We start from the raw sequence: 22,912 nt of genomic DNA on the forward strand, positions 1-22,912 counted from the left end.
TACTTTTTCATGGTGTATTATCACCTAATGAAGGTTGTCGTTTCTGAAAAATTGATACACCTGCAAATAAAGCAACGACGCGCCAGGCGTCTAATATATTCCATATTATAGTTAGTTTCGATGACTGCGTCTGCTTTGACATGAAATCATCATTCCATTTTATTTATTCATCAAGACAGTTTGAAATAATTTATGAATGCGTTGTCGTTGCCATTGCCTATGATGCCGGAGTATGAAAGGATTGGCATTTATCTGCAATACAATTTTTTTAAGAATTACATCACGTAAGTGCAATTAAAACAATGAAAATAGTAAATGAATAAATTTTCAATAAAGTCTTATAAATAATTTATAAATCAGTTTAAATTAAATATGAGTCGGTAAGATTAAGATGTGTTGTTTCAAATTAACAACCAACAACACAAAAAGAGAGGATAGAATAACTCTTTAATGCAAAAATGTTTATTTAATTAAAACGTTTTTAATTAGAAAGAATAAATCAAGGTAAAATGTTACAAAAATCATATTGTAAATTTGATAGATGCAACAGTTTTAATTAAACTCAAAATCCGTATTTTATGAATTTTCAAACTAGTCGAAAAAAGAACTTAACATCTTAGATAAATGATTCATTCTAGAATTATTTGTTTAATTTTGCTGTCAGAAAAAAAAAATCAGTTTTTTTTAAACTATAAAGAGTAAAAAGAAGTCAGCTCTGATATATGTGATCCTCATTTTAGTCGCTAGGACCTTTTCCCTTTGTTTGTTGGAAACATCCTCTTTCCTAAATGTTAGTTTAAAAAAAACTTTCTTAGAACGCAACAGTTACTGCATTCAAAAATAATTATATCCTTTTTATATTGTTTATAAAGTTGTGAATAAAATACAATATAATAGTTTAGTGATAAATAGATATTATTCAAATAATTTTATGAAGTAGTTCACAACACCCTGTTATCATGCCTTAAAATCCATCTAAACTAAATACCTATGTTAAAAGTGAGCCACATACGTTTTTCTTTAAAAAAAATAAATAAAATAAATAGTTCTTATTTATTATGGAACATGGCATCGCCTAGGTTGGTTTCGCAGTTACATTTGTTGATTGTCTTGAGCTTTGGCTTATCGACTGCTTAGGCGATCTTAGACTTGCATTAGTGCCGTTTCCGTATTGTTGACATAACATCAGTCCTTCACGAAAAAATCAAACTGACATTACATAGAAGAAGAAGAAGGATGATTTTCACACAAAATCATTGTCCAATTCGTAATGCTCTAAAGCCTTAACTTTGAAGCGTAACCAACGCAAATGATCGTGTTGAGTCAATTTTACCTTGTAAGCGTGTTTTTCAAGATTATTTGGCAGAATGTTCCTCAGGCTATTGCGTGATATTTTGAGATCGCCACCATGCATCAACGCTGTGAATTGAGTCTTAACACTTTCGGCTAAAATAGCCACATTCTTAACTATGCGCCCCATACGACTGAAGATGGGAACCATAGGTGTTGTTTCAATGTTTCTCAAGTTTTAGTGACTCTTTGTGTCACCTTCTAGTGGCATTGTCAAAATAGCCCATGGTACAAAAATAAAGCACACTCTACAGTTAAATGACACATAACCTAATAATGTAGTTCCCAATACTTTTACCTAACATGCAAAAAATAAATTTTGAAAAACACATTTGTATGGTTTTAATTGTTTTTAGGCAATAATTTACTATTTTTTTATTTTATTTTTCTTAAGTCACACATAAATAGTGCTTTGATATTCAAGTTCCACATGAAGTGGAAAGTGAACTGTTTGTAGATGTATCAACTTTCCTTACTTTAACATTATTTAAAAAAAAAAGTACTCGTGTTTTTATGAAATATGAAGGTAATTAGGTACCCATAGATCAAAAATAAACCAAGGTTTAACCATTTAAAACCCCTTGGAAAAACAGATATTTTTAGTTCTAAACAGTGTCAAACTAAATCTACAACTTTATTCCCTAAAATAGCACGTTACAGCACCTTTTTCTAAAACTAAAGCACCGAACAATGAAACCTTTAAAATTATAAAGCTGTAGACTAAAAGGTTCTATTATGTACCTATATATTCTTATAATTTAAAAGTAAAAATGAATGCTTTTTAATTTTTATTTATTTAATTTTCTTTATTTTTAATTTATTTTTGTTTTTCTTTTTATTTATTTTTTTCTTTACTCACCCGCTGACTACACTTAAAACAAACAAAAAAAACACACAAATGATCCCTGTTCCCGTAAATATAAAATAAATTAAACAAAACAAAATCTTTAAAAAAAATCCTTATTATCCTTTTCCAATTGTTTTCTCTATCCTCAACAATATGTACACAAAATACACACACACACTCAAACATATACCACATCACACTCTTAACAACACACGTGTAGACCAAATAGACAAACTTTACGAAGACTCCATTCAAGAACTAAATGATCTTATTGGCGAATTAGACTCCTTTCAACGAGAGCATGAAGCACGTGAAAAATCCCACAGCAGTACCGATAATGAGAATCCATCAGCAGCAACACTAATTCCATCGCTGAAGGATGTTATGGCCAGTAACAATACCCATCAGGCTCCAACTACAACAATAAGCAATGGAAGCGGAACCGATGTGGATTCCGATAAGATCTCCATCGGAAGTTTCAATTATTCAACACAAAGTACGACAGCCAGTGATGCAGCCAAATTCGCCTACTCGGACTCTGAATTGAGTCGTTTTGTGAGTGAAACAAGTTCGTTGGGGTTTGAGAATCCAACTTTCGCTCATTTCGTTCAATCCGAAGCAAATGGCGATGATCTTTCGATTGCTGGAGAAGATTCCATTTCGAATGTTCAGCGATCATTGAACGATAATGATTCTGGAAGTGGAGTAGTCGTGATCTATGATCATACAATCCCATGCACACCGGATATTGATTATGTCAAACAAAATTCCGAAATTGTTGTGCTTCGCACAAAAGATCCACAAACTCCAGAGCCATCTTCGTCGTCATCGTTGATAACGTCCCTAACACCACAATCTGCTAGTGGCCTGGAGAATCCCAAACAAAGGCTGAGCTCGTTTCGCAGCGAACAATATATAACACCGCCGGACAATAACAATCGCAACACACTTCTCAACAATAATCAAGGTACGAAAACGCTGAAGAAGCCTTCGCAGCTTCCATCAGCTGATAGTAATAGTAGTAGTGGTACAGGTGGCGAATACAAGCTGTCCAAGTTGAACTTGAACCGTATCGTCGATAGGAAGATACCAAATTTAAATAGTTTAAGCAATAATAATAATAATGAATTAAGTAAGAACAACAACAACAATAACACCATTTCACCATTGAGCAAAGACTTTAAGGCGAGTTTAGATGAGAAGCTACGTTCTCAGAAGAAAAAGTTAGATACAAATCAGCAAAAACAACCATCATCACAGCAACAACAACAACAGTCACCTAAACAACAACAAAAAAAGTTCAATTCGAAAATTATTTCAAAACCATTACCACCATTGCCACCAACAATTTCACATTCAAATTCAAATTCAATACCATCAATGCCTTCGCATCAAATCCTTAGATCACCATCATTGTTGTCATCTTCATCGGCGGCGGTGACGCCAGTACAGTCGTCGTTGCATCCACAGGCGGCAAAAATTGCCTCGCCACCAGTGGTAGCAACGGTGAAGCCGAGCATCTCACCACGTCCGGCTTCGTTGTCGGGTTTGTTTTATTTTTTTTGATTTCATTACTGTTAACGTTTTAGTTTTGTTCGTTGTTTAATATATTTTTGGTTTTGTTGTTGAATATTTTTTTTAAATTTTAACCAAATCTAATTTATGAGACTGATATAATTATAATAAATTGTCTACTGAACTCATTGGCCATAAGCAGATTTGTTATGGTTACGGTGTATCTAACACTGATCTGTGGTTAGGGAATGATTAAAACTATGAGCGCTAGTAATGGCTGAATAACTCACTAAAAATTAAATAGTTTTCATCATTTACTAACAAGCTTCTTCACACTTTTTTGCCACATAGTGTTATTTGTTTAAAAGAAACTGTTAGCATAAATATATGTATAGAAATGTTTGTTTTTGGGCTTTCTTGTTCGAAAGTTTCTTAACGACGATGTTATTTGTAAGAATTTTCTTGAATATTTAGATTGTTTATTAATTTTTGAAAAATCCTTTGCTACAAAGTAAAACAGACTATATGTGCAAAGCAAGTCTGGGTGGCACCAAGTTTTAATAACTTTTTAGAGATTCAATTTAGGTTTTTAGTTAGGCATAGGGCTGCCTTAAAAACCATTTAACCACAACTAGTTAAACAAATATTAATTTTATCGATTACAAAGTTAGAAGGCTTTCAAAAATCGCTTCAGTTTGTTCAACAAAGAAGACAACACAAATGTTGAGGACAAGAGTGAAATGTTTTAAGTTGAGAATAATTCTGTTTTTAACATTTTTTGAGGTTTTTTTAGTTGTGATCTATGATTATGTTTGTTGATTAACTTATTCAATAGTTGCCAAAGACATCCATTATTTTGTCGATAAGATTTAAACTATATTAAATATCAATTAATATTTTGAATACATTTTTGAAAATTATCAGTCTCATTATTAGATCACAGCATTAAATTAAAATTGGTCAATGGGCATTGAACTAGTATAACCTTTAAGAACTTGGTGAAGGATACATTTCAAAGTGCTTACATGTCACATCCAAAAGGATACGCTTTTGTTCTGTGTGCACTTCTGTCATAGTCAAATACTTACTTTATAGCTGGCATAACTACCTTAATCCTCAAGTTCCCATTTTTCCTTTCATTTCGTTTTTAGTTTCATTCCTAGTTGAAAAAAAAATAATAATTTCTTTTTAGTTTTATCATTTTGTTTTGATTAGAATTTTTGTTAATACGTCTTTGGTATTTTGTTGTTTAATTTTCGTTGCATTTTGTTGTTCATAAATCATTATCATCGTAAATCGTTCATTTAAACACGAATATATACCAAAATTTTATTTAAAAAATATAAACAAAAAAAATAAAAAATACATTAATACAAATTGGCAAACACAAAATTAAACACTATAGTCTTGTTGAGATGATAAAATGTATTTTAATTAATATAATAATATTAAAATGTATTATTGGTGTCTTGTATGGTTAATTTACTGTATATACCTACACAAAATTAAATATATATGAACTGCATAAATTAATATTTGTTGAATGTTTAAATCTGTACGAAAAGTAATTGCAAACAAAAAAAAAACAAGTAATACATTAATCATAATTGTAATATTTCATATTAATTTTCTTTTTGTTTTACATTTTACTAATATTGTTTTCTTTTTGATAAAAATTAAAAAACAGGCTGTGGCACTCGAATCGCAAGACGTTCCTCAGTTAATACAGCTAAACCACCGCCACCAGTAAGACGCAGTTCGTCCGTAACACCAAGTCATAATCAATCGACACCGGTAAGTAAATAAGATATTAAAAGAATTTAGATATCATTCTTTTTTCTCTCATTTGGGATACTTTTGGGTGTTTCTTTTATTTTAAATTTGTACTTATAAAAAAAAAACGAAAGGAAGTTCAATGTGGATTTAGAAAATTTTAGCTGAAGCAATCTTAAAACCATAATGAAACTGCAAACGGATTTGTCTCTTATGGATTTATTAAATTTTTGATCGAACTTCTGATCTCTAACTTAAAATGACAGCATTTGCAGTCAACTGAATTATTTAAACGACAATTTTGACCAAAGCAACTTAGTTAGTCTTTCAAATGGCATTAACTCTAAACTCAGAACTTGACTCAACTAACCTCTACCTTCAGTTGATCGTGCAAAAACTACCAAAAATATTATTGTCTACAATGCACTCCTGAGGCAAGCTACAAGTCCATCTCTACTTTTGTTTTTTGTATTAAAAAAAGTATTACTAAACAGCAATCTTTACTGTTAAGCTCAAGTATTATCCTTGACATTCAGTTTTTAAAGATATGGACTCGAATGCTTCAATCATATGGCATATTCACAAACACATATTTTACGTAGTCCCAAAAAAAGACTTTAAAGGCGTGATCTCCTATGATCTTGCTGGAAAATTGACTGTCACTTAATGTTTCCATTATTTCATAAGCTGTGTGGCAAGTTGCCCTGTTTGACTTAATATTGTAAAAATTGTAAAACTATTGTTAATTGTTGTAAGCAAAATATATTTCATTATTTTGGCACTATAACCAGACTCAATCCATCGACTTATAAACTAAACGGTTGTTTTGAGTGAACGTAAATGCAGTTCTTGAACCTTTTACGGTTGTTCTTCGGTCCATATCCAGCTATTTTGCTTATTGACGCATTCATAGTAAAAGAAATGGTAGTCATAGCTAAACAAAATTTTTATCGAAAACAATGGATCATTGGCAAATCTATCAGGAGCCCATTCACATGCAAACGTTGTTCTTGACTGATCACCCTTTATAAAAGTTTTTTTCAAACATTTTACAGTGTATTCTACTTACCACTCAAAACATGACTTATTCCTTTATGTTTTAGACAATGAATTTATCAGACGGTGCTTTTTAGATTCCGAATCGACAATTACATTAAATTTATATTTGTATCTTCTAAAGTATGTAACAAAATTATATCATGTCCACCACTTTATGTGATGTAGGTAAAGTAAAAGTACTTTTGAATATAAAATTTCCGATGCCTCATCCGTTTTTTCTATATATTATTATCAATTTTATGCGGCTATATTCCTTTTATTTTTATTTAAATATATACAATATAATTTTTAAACCGTTTTTTAAAAAACCATTTGATTTTCAAAAATTACACAACCATATATCCAAAAAAAAATCAAATTCAAATTGAAAAGTTTTAACATATAAATTCTTAAATTGAATAAAACAATTTACACCTTACTACTATCCTTAATTTTGCCTTTCCCAAACCAAATTCTTACCATGAACCCTAAAAAAAAAATCGAAACAAAACTACCGCCCACAGAACTCACCAAATCTAACTCAACAAAGTACAATGAATAATTCGGTGGAGAATCTTCCACCACCACCAGCCTATCTGTTGGATCGGCAACATTCGAACAGTGTACCACAGACAATAGCAACAGCTGCTTCATCAATCAAAGTGGCTGAAACTGTTAAAGCATTATCTGCGATACGGCATACGCCGGCGAGCCCCAGCGCTATCAGGAGAGCACAAAATATGTTAAATCAACAGCAGCAGCAACAGACTGCAACGATTCAGGTGAGACTTGGCGTAGACGATTCCCCTGCAAATTGTCCTAATTAATTATGATTTTTCTTTAAACGATTTATACTATTTTTTATTTAAACATTTTGTATTATTTGAATTTTAATTTTTGTATATATCCTTCCATTCCTTTCCGAACGAACATTTAAACAATACCAAAAACCAACAAAAACAAATCAGAGTCAAATCCATGAGAACAACATTTATTCAACAACTCCCCTGATGCATGATGCTTCCCCAGTAGTAGTTGAGAACATATACAATAAATCACCACCACAACCACCACCGAAAACACAACAAGTCTACCAACACTATCAACATCCGCAACCTCAACCTCATTCTCAAGCATCCCAACAACAGATGGCGCAGCATTACAATCAAAACAACGATCGTGGTCACTATCGAAACTATAATCACCAACAAAGCAATCATCATCATCAACAGTTGCAGCAATCTCTGCCTTCACCACCTCCACCGCCGCATGAGCAGTCAATGGTACCCCCACCATTACCCCCACCAAATCCCCAACCGCCAAAACACCAACAACACAATACAACGAACACAAACAATCATAACAATTGTGATAGTAATTCTGTAAGTTTTGTTTTTTTTTGTTTTTTTTTAATTTTGTATTCAAGCATTTCTCATGAGATACCTTAGGGTTGCCACAGTAGGCCTGAGCTTTTATATTTTTTCTTTGTAACTAGAAAATAAAGTTCTCCTATTAACTTTCTGTTCTTTTTTACAGTCCTTCAGAACGAGTTGCAACTCACCAGGCATTTACGCTCAGCCAAAGCAAGTGAGCAACATGTCCAGTTTCCGGTCGTCCAGTCCAGGACCTCAGCTGCAACAATCACACACACCATCGGCCCAGCCAAAGACAAATCCTATTCTGATCGCTCAACTGAATGCCCGACTCAATAAGCAACAGCAGCAGTCAGAATATGGAACGTACCAAATAGCAGCGCACCAACAAGACAATAATCGCTCAGTGATTAGCGCCCATCACCAGCCTTTGTACGGATCAACACCAAGTTCACCACATCATCAGCAACACCATCATCACCACCAGCAACAGCAGCAGCAACAACAGCAACTAAACCAAATCTACAACACAGCCACGACAGAGCAGATATACTCACGACAAGCGAACGATCGTTACCACCAGCAACAGCAGCAACATCAACATCAACTTCAACAGGCGCAGCAACAATACGACGGTAAACAAAATCAAATCTATGGTATCACTCTAAGTAACTCTTCCACCCACCACCACCATCACCATTGTAATAATCCACCATCATCACATTCATCATCTTCTCTCTATCACCCCCCATCTCAATCATCACAATCATCTTCATCTCAATTACAAAATGCAGCAGCTCAATCCATGTCGTTCACTCATTCCAATGTCAATCAACAAACAGTTGCCGCTCAGCACCACCATCAACATCAGTATCAGCAACTTCACTATTCTGGTCCTCCTCCTCAAGAAGAGCCACCACCACCACCCATTGCATCGGCTACCATGCCGAGGAGCCTTCGCGGTACAGGCATAACTTCCACTTCATCCAATCATGCCGCTGTAGCTTCTTCAGTTGCTCCTTTAAATGCTTCATCGACATCTACTATTCCAAAGAATCACCATTTACGTTCGCAACAGTATCACCATCTTCAGAGCAGCAACAGCAGCTCCACCAATAACAACAATCATTCAACACAACGACCACAGTCCAGCGCCAGCGGTGGTGTTCATCTTCATCACAAGCAACCTCCAGTTCCGACCAGGCACAGTAGTGCTCAGCAAAAGATTTTCGTCACCACAAATCCCTTTATGTCCACAACAGCCATTCATTGTAATCCATCGGCTAATGCTCCAATATATGGAAGCAGTTCTGCCGTCGTCGGCGGTAACGTCGGTTCTAGACAAACCTCATTTGGCCACGGTCAGCAGCCGCATCAACAACAACAACAACATTACCAACATATGGCATCTGTTGGAGCTCCTTCGGGAGGACAGTATGCGACGAACACAAGTAAATGAAAAACAGCCAAAATCATAACAAAAAGAAAACCTATGAAGAGTGATTTTGTGTTTTGGATTTTGTTTATTTTTTGAATAACTCTCGATTTAACATCAATTTTATGCGAGGTGTTTTTTTGAAACTTGCAATTCTGTGAGTTTGTTTTTTGTAATTTGATGGAGGGACAAAAATGACATCTTCCTTGTATGTGTAAGACTCCAGCTTCAGCTCTCTCACTCTGGCCATGTGGAAGGAAGAACATTTTCACCGATATGCTGCATTTTGTTTGATGCTTGATATGTTTTTCTTTTTTTTTTAAATAATTGTTTTAATTCTTACATTTTTTTAAATAGCTTTGGTTTTTATTTATATTTTGTATATTGGAATAATAGTAGCTTGCCAATTTTGTAATTTATGTTTATTGCTGATTTTTGTTATAATTTGTTTTTAAATTTTAATTGGATTAAAGTTCAGTTAAATAAAGGTTTCACCTTGGAATGAGAAATAGTAAGCTGGAAATTCATGTACCCCTCATTTTTGGTATTCTTAAACAAATTCTAGTGTTTTCTTCGTAAGTTGTAGGTTTCCAAATGATTTTCAATCATGTTGGCACCATTACATATCTTATACGCTCAACCTTTTCAAATATAGAAGACACAACGTGCTCACGGCTCAGTATTTTTATTTTTAAAATAACGCCAGGAATGGTTCTGGAGCTATTAACAACCATGTTACTATTTTATTTAGATTAATTACTTAAAATCATATTTTGTAACTGTAGGAATTGAGAATATCCTCGCTGTTGTTTCAGGAATTTGTGTTAGAGCATATTTCTGGGGCTCTAAATAATGTCTCCACCATTTTTGTTTTTGATAATAAGAGAACTAAAACCTTACATTTTTAGAAGATGAAAAGTTTATTTATCATATCCTTTATGTGTTCTCTTTAATAATTCCTTCAATATTTCGCTTTTTCAAATAGAGTTTTGCAGTTACTAATTTATTTAACTTCACGTTTTTTTGATTAGATGTTTTTGACAAACCTAAACAAGTCGATTTTATTTAGTAAAACCATGGAAAAGTTTTGTCATAAAACATTTATTTTAAAGCTAAACGAACTGTTTTTTAACGACAACTTCTTAAATTGGACTTCGTCGTTTTTAAAAATAGATTATACAGTGTTGTATATCATTTTAAGTATTCACATCAATTTGTTATCAATTCTGACGTCCCTCAGGGAAGCTATTTAGGGCAAATTTTATTTTTTATTGTTATAAATGAATTGGTTTCGATCTTACAAAATTCTTTCGTCCTTATTTATGTCGATGACCTTAAGCTTTTCAAAAGTATAAAATCTACTTCTGACTGTTTAACTTTTACAAGAAGGCTTGTTAATATTTAGAGAATGGTGCAATAAAAGTCGTCTCGTTGCAAATGTAGAAAAGTGTAAAACACCTAAAAAAGTTCCGTCTGTGTTTTATGATTTATGTGTTATTCTTGATCCCAAGTTAACTTTTAGTTGAGCATTAAAACTACATCGTTAAGAAAGCTTATGGGAGTCTAACAGTATTCTTAAGAGATTCAGTTTCGATTTACGTGACCCTTACGTTCTTAAGCTTCCCTTTGTTTCATTTGTAAGACCTATACTTGAATATAGTTGTGTAGTGTGGTCAACTTACTTTTCGTTCATATAACAAGACTTGAAGCAATTTCCTGCACAGGCAGGGATCGAACCCAAGACCTCTGGCATCAGTCCAACGGGTACTACTGTTTTATAGTTAGAATTATTATTGGGTCAATGCCTTCTCCATTAGTTCTAAGTCAGTTAAATTTTAGTTAGTTTTAGTTGTGCCAAAATAAGACTGCATCTCCAATTTTGCTTTATATTTAGTATTTCAAACCATGATGCAAATAGCCTCCTCAATCAATTGATTTAAATATATATAAAACATTTTATAGGCTCTATAAATGATAACCTAAACTGTATTAACTTTAAAACTATATCCTTTAAGAGCTTAGAATAATTAATTTAGAATATATGAATTATGTATAAATGTTGTTCACGTTAATATTTTTAAAAAATAAAGAAATAGTTATAATATTCACTAACTTTAATTAATTAGTTAATAATATCCTTTATCCCTAAAATGGTTGAGCGTCTGAGAAAATTGTTTTTTGGAAGTAACGGAAATCATCACGATAAAGTTATTTTTACAACACAGAAACTAAATTTCATGAAACTATTTTAATAAGTTTACATAAGGCTTAGAAATCTTTTAAAAGAAGGTATAAACGATTTTCTATCTTACAAATTTCTTATTTCGAGGTTAGTTTCTTTTTTTTCGCCTTATTATGTACTCGACCATTTTTTAATTGAATTTAGAAATAAACAACTGTGAATATGTTTTATATTCTCAAACAATTTATGATTTACATAACTTCAATCATACATTTATGAAAAGCTTTTGATTATTTACAATGAGGAACAGCAATACGATACTCCCATATAAACGTTTCTGGTCACCCATTTTGTTCATCATGATTAAGGGAACGACTTATTATTTTATTTAAATGATGCCACACTTTTTCTTGTACACCGTTTTTTAGCTAAATCTATTTCTAAATAGTCGACATACCTAACCTACCCTTTTAACTTTATGAATTTGTTGGTATTAACTTGATTGACTTATTCAATTAAGACTTTTCATTGAATTATTATTTAGTTATAACGTGATAAACCACAAGTGAAAATTATCAAATTTTAAGAGTGTTTTAATAAAAAATTAGTTTTTTTTAAAGAAAAAATTGATATGGATGATTTTTCCAAAGATTTCTATTAAAGTAATGTTTGGTCAGATGATAATAAATCATCAAAAATAGCTGAGATATGTTCAGTATCATTGTTTTTGTGATTGATCGTGTTATTACAAAAAAGTCAACTTAAAATTATTTTTCTTAACTTAAAGTGCTACTATCTCGTGGTATTGAATAAGTTGCGTATTATGTTATGCAAATAAGCCCTTCAATTGGAATTTCAAATGATACACTAAGAAGTTTAACTTAGGATACTTCTTAACTTTCTTATGTTCATTTTGAAGTATACGGTCACATGAATCAGAAGCTTTTTATTTGACAAAAATCCTTTTCAGAAATTCTTCTCGTTCTTGATCACATTATAAATTATAATTTTGGGTTGTTATTTTTGGCGAAATTTGCCTACAACAGATTGTAATAAAAAGATTTTATTTATTATTAGTAACACTCTTGAATTCCGAATACAAATACTTATCACTTTCTTACTATTTCACGGAACAGAATATCATCTTCATAGTCATGCCATATTTAACTAATTTAAAAACCACAAGTTTACTGTATTATCGGAAGTATATAAATTATTTAAAATTAAATACATAATTTTTTGAAACCTTATGGCATTTCAGATTTTATTTTTTTTACCAAAATTAGGCCTTTTTTAAGATGTTTTCGCTTTGTTTTAATTTTAAATTATATTAATTTAAGTTGGCAAGTTTACGTATAATTTTAATAAAGAACATTAAATCTGTTTATTTTTTCAGCTTACATTAAATTTTGCTCATTTTTGTGTAATAAACATTTTTCTTAATAATTAATCAACTATATAAATATTATGTTGCAGATGCATTTGTCATGACGTCATTTGTTGCTTTCTTTTATTAATTATTCTTATTTTTATTCTCTCATTTCCCGAGTGTGATGATTTTTACTCCTCATTTGCAAACAAAAAGAAACTATTACAATAATAAAGCTTTTTCTGTTTTTTTAACAATTAAAACAAAATTTGATTAATATGTAAATACGTATACTAAGTTATTTCTTTTATTCATTTCCTTTATTTTAGACTACTCGTCGGTGAATAACGATAAATCAGGTAGCATCCGATCAAAGACCAAAGCTGAATTCTTAGAGAATCTTAATGCAAAATTGGCCAAACAGGGCATCTCTGGACGAGCATTCGCTGTGCGAAATCTAATCAACAGTAAAGCATTGGTAATACTTTTTTGTTTTAAATTAAAATAATTATAAACCAGAAAATCAAAATGTTTCTATTTGCTTTTTATGAATATAAATAAATGAAAAATATAAATCTTAGTGTTATCAAAACCCGAAAAATTTGTCACGTCCAAGTTCACAATATCGACGTTCTTCAAATAGTTGCGAGCAAAACTAAGAAAGTAAGAAACAATAATCTAAGAGGGATTAAATACTGTAACAGTGTTGTTTGATTATGTTTTTTTTTTTTATTGTTAAAACACTAAAACAAACTAATAGTTAATAATGTTGTTGTTTTACAGCCCAATTGCTTAAATGAGTCTTGAGTGTTTAAATGGAAATAAACGTGCTACGTTCCGAATTAATACTTTTTTGTGATTTGCTTGATTCAATGGCATTCACTTAGTTTTAAAAAAAATAAATATAACCCCCAAGATAAATTAACTTATTTGATATAACACATTTATTGAACTAAAACATAAAAATAACTAGTCATGTGTAATTGTTTCCACATTATTCTTCAATTTTTAGGTTAAAATTTTTGAAGTACGATTTCCAAACTGATATAATTTATTTGGTCGTTTAACACTCTTTGCGTTCCTTAGTAACAGCTAAAATATTTTATATTAGTACCTCCACCTTGTAAGATTTGAGGTCTTAGAAGCATACATGTATAGGAAAGCTGTCTGAAGAAACTTTCAGATATCTGTGGTTTTCGTTGATAACTTTTCGGATGGTCTTACATATGTTTTGGTGCCACCTAATAAACGTTAGTGGATGGAGGAAATTATATTTTCATTGTCATTTATGAAAAAGTTCTTTTTGAAGACCACTTAGCCAAAATGCTTCTTTATTGCCGTATTCATAGCCATATGTTCATCCCCGGCTGTCGAGCCGAGCACCAAGAAATTCTAAAATTCTATTTTAAAATATAGCCTGTGAATGATTTTTGTTGATGTCCGGTTGTAAAACTAGTGCACAAGGACTACCCAACAGTTTTTCATGTTGAAGTTTAGCTTAAATGATTTTAACTTAAAACCAAGGAAGGTTGAGTTGTCAGATAGAAAAGATAGAAATTATCTCCAAAAAGATCTCCAAAAGCTGGGCTTATCGAAAGCAATCGATTTTTCCGTCAACGAAACTTGCTCTTCATATTGTCGTTTCTTTACCGTGCAGCACCAGCTCAGTTCAAAGAACTTTTAGCACGTTGAAAAGAGTCAACACGTGTCTAAGGTCAACCATGACCGTAGATCGTTTGAATGATATACCTATGTATTTGAATAAATTTAAAATCATAGTTTGTAGATATCTGTTTAAATGTTCTAATTTATAGGATTATGTATGCTAAATAAAATGAAATATAGTTTCGGAAATAGTGGATGAAATTATAGACGTCTACTCAGTAAATTTGCTGAGGACCCAAGTAGCTTGGCCTTCATGTTGATATAGAGTATTGTACAATTCTTTACGTTTGGATTCCGTTTGAGGTGTAAATTTCTTCGTTAAATTTTGTTTTTTATCCATTGTTGTCGGAAGAATTAGTTAATCCAAATTTATCGATAATTTTCGAGATATATTGTTTTGATCATTCCAGATAAAAAACAATCTTCTTATCTCTCTTTAGCTTTGATCCCAAACAAAATTTAACGAGCCAATATACGTCCTATAAATATTTTCATTAAATCCCATTTCAATTGCATTTTTCATTTCTGATGATTATTGAGAGTTAGCAAACTATCGACACAAACGGCAACAATTCAAAACTTTTTCATCGACATGTTGGATGCATCGATCAAGTTCTGATTGCTTCATTTCCATTAAAGAAATTAATTTATGGACTGAAAAAAAAACTTCTCAAACATGGAACTTTAAGTTGCATAAAGCTTTGATCATGCCTTTATTTGTAATTTTGGCTGAGGGATAGAATATTTGCACATAAGTTCGGGATACGGACGTCTTCTACAGTAACAGCCTTCAACTTGCTTTCCACCAAAATTACCAAATCTACGTCACCTTTTGCTTCTATGCCCAAGTAATAAGCATCGATCACTTCTTCTTTCTCAACCAATCAATTTTGTCGGTTTGTCATAAATTCTTAAACTTTCATATCAGTAACTATTCAAGCTATTCTTAAAATTAGCACTTGCCATGTGACATGTAAGAAGCATTTGTTAAACACAATTTTTTGCGTAATGTATTTCTGTTTACTTTCGAAACATTTATATTTAGTCATTTGACGTTGACTATTCATATGAAACTATTCCCTTTTTAAATTCTTACCAAATCACCACCATGTTCTCAAATACCATCTTTTATGCTTTAAAGAATTTTTTTTTAATATTCCGTAATTTGAACCAAACTATCCAACAAATTCAGAACATTTTAACTTCGTATTTTATAACATCTTCAACAAACCAATTCTTCGTGTAAAACCTTTATCAGCAATAGCCTTAAACGATCGCACAATTCTTTCACATTACTTCCCGTTTTGACATATTCGAAATTTATTGATTTTAAATAAATATAAAAACTTTTTGTTTTACTGAAGCTAATTATAATATTATTGTATAGCGATTTGTGATCCATAAGCTTAAAGAAACGACTTACTTCGTTGATGATTGTAACAAGTATATAAATAAAAACAAATATTAAATAAATAAATATGTTTATAAGGTACATTTTTCAAACATATTACCAACAATATGCACATTGTAAAAGGTCTAAATAGTTGTCGAAATGTTTAATCTTCTACCACCCTCCTTAATTATGTTTGAGAAAGAGTTGCCAGACGTTTCAAATTGTATTTTTACTAGAAAAAAAGAAACTTCTGCAAACTATACTGAAAAATATACTAAACGATTTAGAACTGAGTATTGAGGTTGAAAAATTACCATTTTAATACTCTATGTTTACCCTACCAAGCTCAACCTACCCTAACAACAAAAATAAAAGTTTCCTTCGTTTATCAAAAAATAATTTCCATAACAGCTTTTAAACATTTTTGGCTATCTTAACCAGCTTATTTGATTAATTCTTTTTGATACTAAATTTAAAATTCATTTCTAATTCTGTATTTATTTTTTGTTTTTTGTTTTTTTTAGCCCGATCCTCGATTGTGTCACGAATCCTTGATGGATCAAATTAAACGTGGCGCAAATCTAAAGCGAAATCAAAAAATTAACGACAGAAGTGCCCCGAAAATACACTAAACAATAAAAGATATATAATTATTTATAAATAATACATAATGCGCTATACTATTTTTTAATATATATATTAAGAAACAATTTATAAAATAATTATGAAAGTTGAATTTGTTTTATTTTATTTTTGTTTATTATTTTTTTATGAACATTACTAACTTATTATTTATTCATTCAAATGAAATTTACACATACATATATAAAAAAAGAAGAAATTTTAAAATTTAGTTTAATTAATTTATAAAAGGTTAATATGTATATTTTTTATTCAGAACGAACATTTAAAAAAAATGAAATCGAGAGAAAACAAATTTGAATTTGAAAATATTTCTATAGAGGAATGTAATTTTCGTTAATTATTTAATTTTAAAATGAAATAAAAGCTTTTTATTTTTGTGTATTTAAATTTGTTTAAGAAATTGAAAAAAAAACTGTACCGAATATTTATAAATATTATGTATAACTAACTTTATATAGATATTGTGAACAAAAAAATGTATTGTATGAATTAAAAATATTAACAAAATAAAAATTTTTAATATTCAAAGAAAAGAACAAATAATGTGGATGAGAAAAAGTATTTTTTAAATATAGAAGGTGTTAATGTGTGTGTGGTACCAATTATATTAGAGTAGTGTTGAAGTGAACTTATTTGTTGTTAGAGATGGACCTTTCTAGATTTGTTTCTTTTACAAACAGAAGGAGTAAAATTCCGATTTGTATGCATACATTGTTTCTTTTGGTTTTTCATTTTGTTTTGTATTTGCTTAACAATAAAATATTTTATCTATTACTTTGTTTTCGTTTAAATATATAAAAAGAATTTATCTAAATAATATACAACACACACTGCTCGAAAAATATTTCCTGAGATAAAAAAGAATATGTATAAATATCTTGCGTTATGCGTTCAATAACATATCTCTTTATGAAACGTTTTTTATTACATTTTCAGCTACTTGCTGTACGTACATACATACATATGTGTTTTTATGCCTTTAAATATATATGAAATCAATAAAATTAAACTTCTTCAAAACAAAAACCATAATGAATAAGATGTCAATTTAAAATATTATTAGTAAAAAAAAAAGAACTGGAATTTTGTGAATATAAAAGTCTGAATTCATATAAATCTTCAGAAAAGTTGTGTCAAAATTATGTATTGGTTATTTAAATATTTTAGATATTTTATATCAAAAAGGGTATTTTTCACTAACATTGTATAGTTTTGTTAAAATTAAGCCAATATGTTTCTTATGTAAGTTTAAAAACTTTTTTGATATCTTCCATGTCGATTAAGTTTTATCATCACTAACATCAAGTCATTTCCGCCAAATTTAAGTATCATATCAGAATCCATAAAAAACAACAAATTAAAGGAATCTATTTAAAATTTGAACTGTATTCCTTGCATAGTAACTTGACAGAAATAATTTCCTGGGTATTTCGATTACCTGAACTTATTTCAATGGAAGAAAACATCGTTCGACAATCTGTCAGACTCCTTAAATTTTTCATTAACGTCATTTGAAAGAACAAGGTTCAAGAAGGTTGAAGGCCAAAGTTATAGGAGCTTGTTAAATGATACTTAGCGGACTCAAGATTCGTCGTCAGTTCTATTTTTTTGTGTTTCGGTTCATATTGTGGAAGAAAAGAATTTTAATTGTAAATAAAATCAAAGTAAGAGAAAAATATTTAAATTTATATAATATGTCCATATTATTATGAGTCAATTCATTATTTTGTTCAGAGGCTTTTACAAATCTTATTTCTAAATTTAATTTAAAATTCGTTGACGTAATACTTCTAGAGCTCTTAAAATTCCTTGCGACATTTTGCGGAAAATAAATTCCGGGTGATAATAATAATTGATTTTTCAATATAGCGCAAATAAATCACTTAAAACAAAATGCACTGCATTTGTATGGCACTAATTTATTAAAATATATTCCAGTGCTCACTATTAAAAAAAGCTTCTATCCCAGAAAATATAGACATGTCAAATCCCACGAGAAAAAATATAACTATATTAAAGGTCCTTCCATCTCTGAGTTGAATATTTATGTTCTCAACTCTCTTCTACGAAAGTCAATTTTGGCTCGTTTATTTCCATTTTATTAAAAATCAAATCAATAGAAGTTAGTAAGTTAGGTTTTAAAATATTTGACTATTTTAGACTTTGGGTATTTGCACCAGTTGATGAAGATGAATTTTTAGCCAATTTTTTATCAAAAGGTATATTTATCATCATAAGCTTGACAACATTGGCCTAGGTTCAGGTCTTTTTTTAATCGCGAGCCCACTCATCAAATCACATAGGTAACCCAGTTTTCTCTTTTTCTGGTCTAGGACATCTTTCCAGCTTGAGCATGGTCTTCCACTTTTCGTCTACGAAATAGAACTTCACGAGTCTACTAATCTTATTTATTTTTTAGAATGTCTGCTTCGAGGTAAAATTATTTAAGTTACCTTTCTCGCCATGTCCACCATTGTTAAACGTTCCTACGAAGTCGCTTATTATGCCGTTCATATTTTTTTCCAACACGGTTAAGAGGTCAGAGTATGTCTTACTAAAAACCCAAATCGTCTCGAACCCCTATGTTACTAATCTGAAAACTTTCCTCAATTATACGTTTAGAATAATTATTTCATAATAAACAACTCTAAAACAAACATTTCAAGTGAAAAGTATTTTTTTCTAAAACAAACCAATTAAAAAAATTACACTGTTAATCTAACATTTAAAATACTATTTATTAAAAGCCTAAACTGAAAATTACATAGGTACTTCACAAAATTTGAACTAAATGGACTGATGACTTTTAATTCTATGTACAAAACATTACTATACTTATTAAATTACATATAACAAAAACAAACAAAAAATTCTTCCCAAATATTGAAATATTAAAATTCTGCCTACAAAATTTTAACACTAAGGCACTTAAGTTTCTATCTTAACGATTAAATAGTCAATTTAAAAAAAAAAACATCAAGAAAATACTTATGCTTACAGTTGAAGCATAAATAAAACAAGTTTTGTTTTTTTATACACAAATGCAAAGTGCTTTAAAACGAAACAATAAAATGTTTTTTTTTTCCACGAATTGAAATTTAAATATTGTTTGTATTGTATGTAATTTTTTTAAGTGCATATCAAATTGAATTGTATATCTTTGGTTTTTGATTGATTTACAAATATTTATAATACATTACTTTTTGCCCTATGTAATAATGCCACCGAACGAATATTTTATTCTCCCTAAAAAATCCTTTTGACCTATTGGGAGTTTACAACTACACCCTAAAACCTAAATAATATCATTCTAACTTCCCTTACATCGTAAACATATTTTAAAAAGTACCATAAATGTTTATTTATCGATAAATTAGCTAGAGGCTATTATAATTCCGTTAAAATAAATACATATGATAATTTATTTATATTATTATCCACTAATAATTTCACTTTTATGAAATTAAATTGTGTAAACTAATTATTTTTTCTGAGTAATATATTTATTCAATAACTACATTGTTGTATATAAAGATAATTTAAAATAATTAACAATTCTTTTTTGTAAGCTTTACCTGGGTTAAGTTACATGCAAAACAAAAATATAGTTAATACAAAATAATTAACATACTACTACTTCAAACAATAAAAAATAAAACAATAACTATATAATAATTCTGTGAATCTTTTGTAATGGACTAATATCATATAACTATTAACGTAAAATTAAAAAAACAAAAAAAACAAACAATTATATATAACATTAATTCATATTAAACTAACATTTAATACTAAAAATCAACTTATCTCCATAAATTTGTATTAAACTGATTATTGTCAAGCTTAGATATTTAATATATATATGAAACAAAAAAAAAAAACAATATTTAAAAATTTAAATTTAAACATACTGTAATTCAATAAATATTAATTATAAATGTGGAAAATTAAATACTTTTAACGAGGTCTGTAATAAAAAATTGGAGGTGAAATAAAAATATACACATAAAATGTGAAGCTAAAAAACATATCTTTTTTTTTTAATTTATAGGCAGTTAAAAACACTTTATTTTACGATTTTAAATGTCATATTAAATGTGCTCACTCAAACGTACATTTATATTTTAAGCAATGACTCTTGAACGTAAAATAAATAAATGTATTCTACAAATACGTTCACGAAAAATCTACTTGAATAACACTCGTCGACAAAATTATGTGTTTTTTCTGTCCCACATACAAAACAATACTTTTTTAAAGGAAAAATTCAAATATCGCATTTTAATTATTTAATCACATCGAGTTTTTAAAGTATACCCCTTTAAAAATGCTAAGATCTAAACGGAGCTAAGTTAAAACTTAAAATATCTCTTAGCAATTCATTGTATGATGATTTTGCAAATCTTTTTTTTTTTCAGATACAATTTAAATCATTTGTAGATCTAACTTCGTTTCTCTAATTAATTATTGGTCTTTGCTTGGCTCTATATGAAGTTTTGAGAAAACCACATTATTACGCAGAAAACAACCGGGATTGGATGAAAAAGTCAGAACGATTAAACGAAACGCGTGCGATTTAAATTTCTCAAATTTGCATTCCAAAGATTAAGGGTATTTAGAACATAGCGTTAGGATAAACTAACAAGGATAAATTACGCAGGATTTTTGTTTGAGGGAAATTCTATTTTCAGGGAGATCATAATACCAAAAAATAATGCGAAAGAAAGAAGTTTTCAATGGGAAATGAAATTTCCATTTATTTAGAATCCCTATAGAGCATTATAACTTATTTGCGTATGGTTGGATTGCTTAATTTTTTGTAGTTTTCAAAAAGAGATCACTATTTACCTACTTCGCCAATTGCATAAGCCGTTAAAAACTCAAATTGTAATAAAATCCATTCAATTGAAAGAATACTTCGACATGATGTTTTCGCCCCCACATTGCTAAATATTGAAAACTAGGAAAAATAGCTCCTAAGGTCCAAACAATTGATTAATATCTTAATATTGGTATCGTGGTAGCGGTTAACCTTCAGTAGAGTTTCCAAAGTCCCCAAAATCCTTTTATTGGCTTTTTACTAAGACGCATTTAGAGAGATTCGAGATTAAAAGAGCGCTGGAATTATGACAATATTTTTATATTTATGTTAGTATAATTTTAAAACTAACACATTTTTTACGAGTATTTTTGAACGATATATCAATACCTTAGATAAATTCTGAAAGAAATTATTGGCTTTTAGGAATAGTGTTTTTTCAATACGACAAGTAAAAAAACTTCCGAAAACTCCTTAAAATAATGTTTAGTTAATGAAACTTTGAATATCGAGTGAGCACCAAAAATTAATTTTATCGTAATCGACAAATAAAAAACTTTATACAACTTGTACCAATTGTCAATATTGGAAAATATTAATTAAGCTTAAGTTAAGACATGACAATAGCCTTCAGGTTGTATGTGTTACTAGCAAATTTTAATAATTAAGTTGTCTTTTTTTATTGATAATGTCGCTTAAGATAAAATGGCGGGAAGGGCTCGATATGTTTTTATTTTTATGGTAGTTATAAAACAGAAGATTGAAAGCTGTACCTTAAAATTAGATACTATCCTTTTAACCGAAACGTGACTTTATGCTAAGCAGTAAATAGGTAAATGAAATGTTTCTTCAATAGCTTGTATCGTTTCTTTCGACTCTTAGTTCTCATGAATAATTATTTTCAAACATTTTAACCTTTTTTAGTAAACATATAATTTTTGGAAGTTTAACAGCTCACCCAAACGCTAAAACGATTTTTAAAGCAGTTAATTACACAATAATCTCGTTACATTCAAGTAAGAAAACTGAATTCAATTAAAGGTCAGAAACAAAGGGCAAATACCATCATTTTCAGCTTCAAACGTCTTACACCGTCTTGGTTTTTATTTTTACTATCAGGATCAACAATTATTTATTTTTAAATAATCAAAGTTTTAACGAAAAAATAAAATACCATTCAAATGACGTTTTTTAAAAATTTTCAAGGGAAAAAATACTTTGTTTTCTTTTTTGAGACCTTAAAAATGAATTACATGCTTTTATATGGAATCACTCATGTCATACACAGCTATACTCAACGTTTAAGCTGCATTTTAAAATTTCAAAAATCAATTTCTAATATTATATTTTTAACGAGTGAATGTAAGGAAAATTGCAAAATTATACATAAAGTGAAACTAAGACTGCTATAAATCGGAAAATCCTGCATCGATTTGCATAAATGAGGTGTTATTGGAAAGCTTATTTTGTCATGAATAATATGAATTAAGAAATTTAGTTTGATCAAA

General features: G+C 29.8%; 1 protein-coding gene across 11 annotated transcripts in view; it reads left to right on the forward strand.

Annotated features, from left to right (window-relative positions):
* LOC129952583 (putative mediator of RNA polymerase II transcription subunit 26) overlaps positions 1 to 17,777 on the forward strand; it is a 254,982-nt gene extending 237,205 nt beyond the window's left edge. For 3 of the 11 annotated variants that reach the window (XM_056065243.1, XM_056065241.1, XM_056065250.1), the window contains 7 exons: positions 2,418 to 3,743; positions 5,400 to 5,506; positions 7,048 to 7,305; positions 7,492 to 7,905; positions 8,060 to 8,531; positions 13,212 to 13,360; positions 16,465 to 17,777. In XM_056065243.1, the coding sequence (XP_055921218.1) occupies positions 2,418 to 3,743; positions 5,400 to 5,506; positions 7,048 to 7,305; positions 7,492 to 7,905; positions 8,060 to 8,531; positions 13,212 to 13,360; positions 16,465 to 16,572 (2,834 nt within the window). In that variant the 3' untranslated portion in view covers positions 16,573 to 17,777. Of the gene's footprint in view, positions 1 to 2,417; positions 3,744 to 5,399; positions 5,507 to 7,047; positions 7,306 to 7,491; positions 7,906 to 8,059; positions 8,532 to 8,950; positions 9,300 to 13,211; positions 13,361 to 13,463; positions 13,546 to 16,464 lie in introns of those variants that run through there. The other 8 variants (XM_056065242.1, XM_056065248.1, XM_056065245.1 and 5 more) reach the window with 8 other exon arrangements.
* The last annotated feature ends 5,135 nt before the right edge of the window (positions 17,778 to 22,912 follow it).

The sequence above is a fragment of the Eupeodes corollae genome, chromosome 3 (genome assembly GCF_945859685.1).
Source record: "Eupeodes corollae chromosome 3, idEupCoro1.1, whole genome shotgun sequence".
NCBI lineage: Eukaryota > Metazoa > Arthropoda > Insecta > Diptera > Syrphidae > Eupeodes > Eupeodes corollae.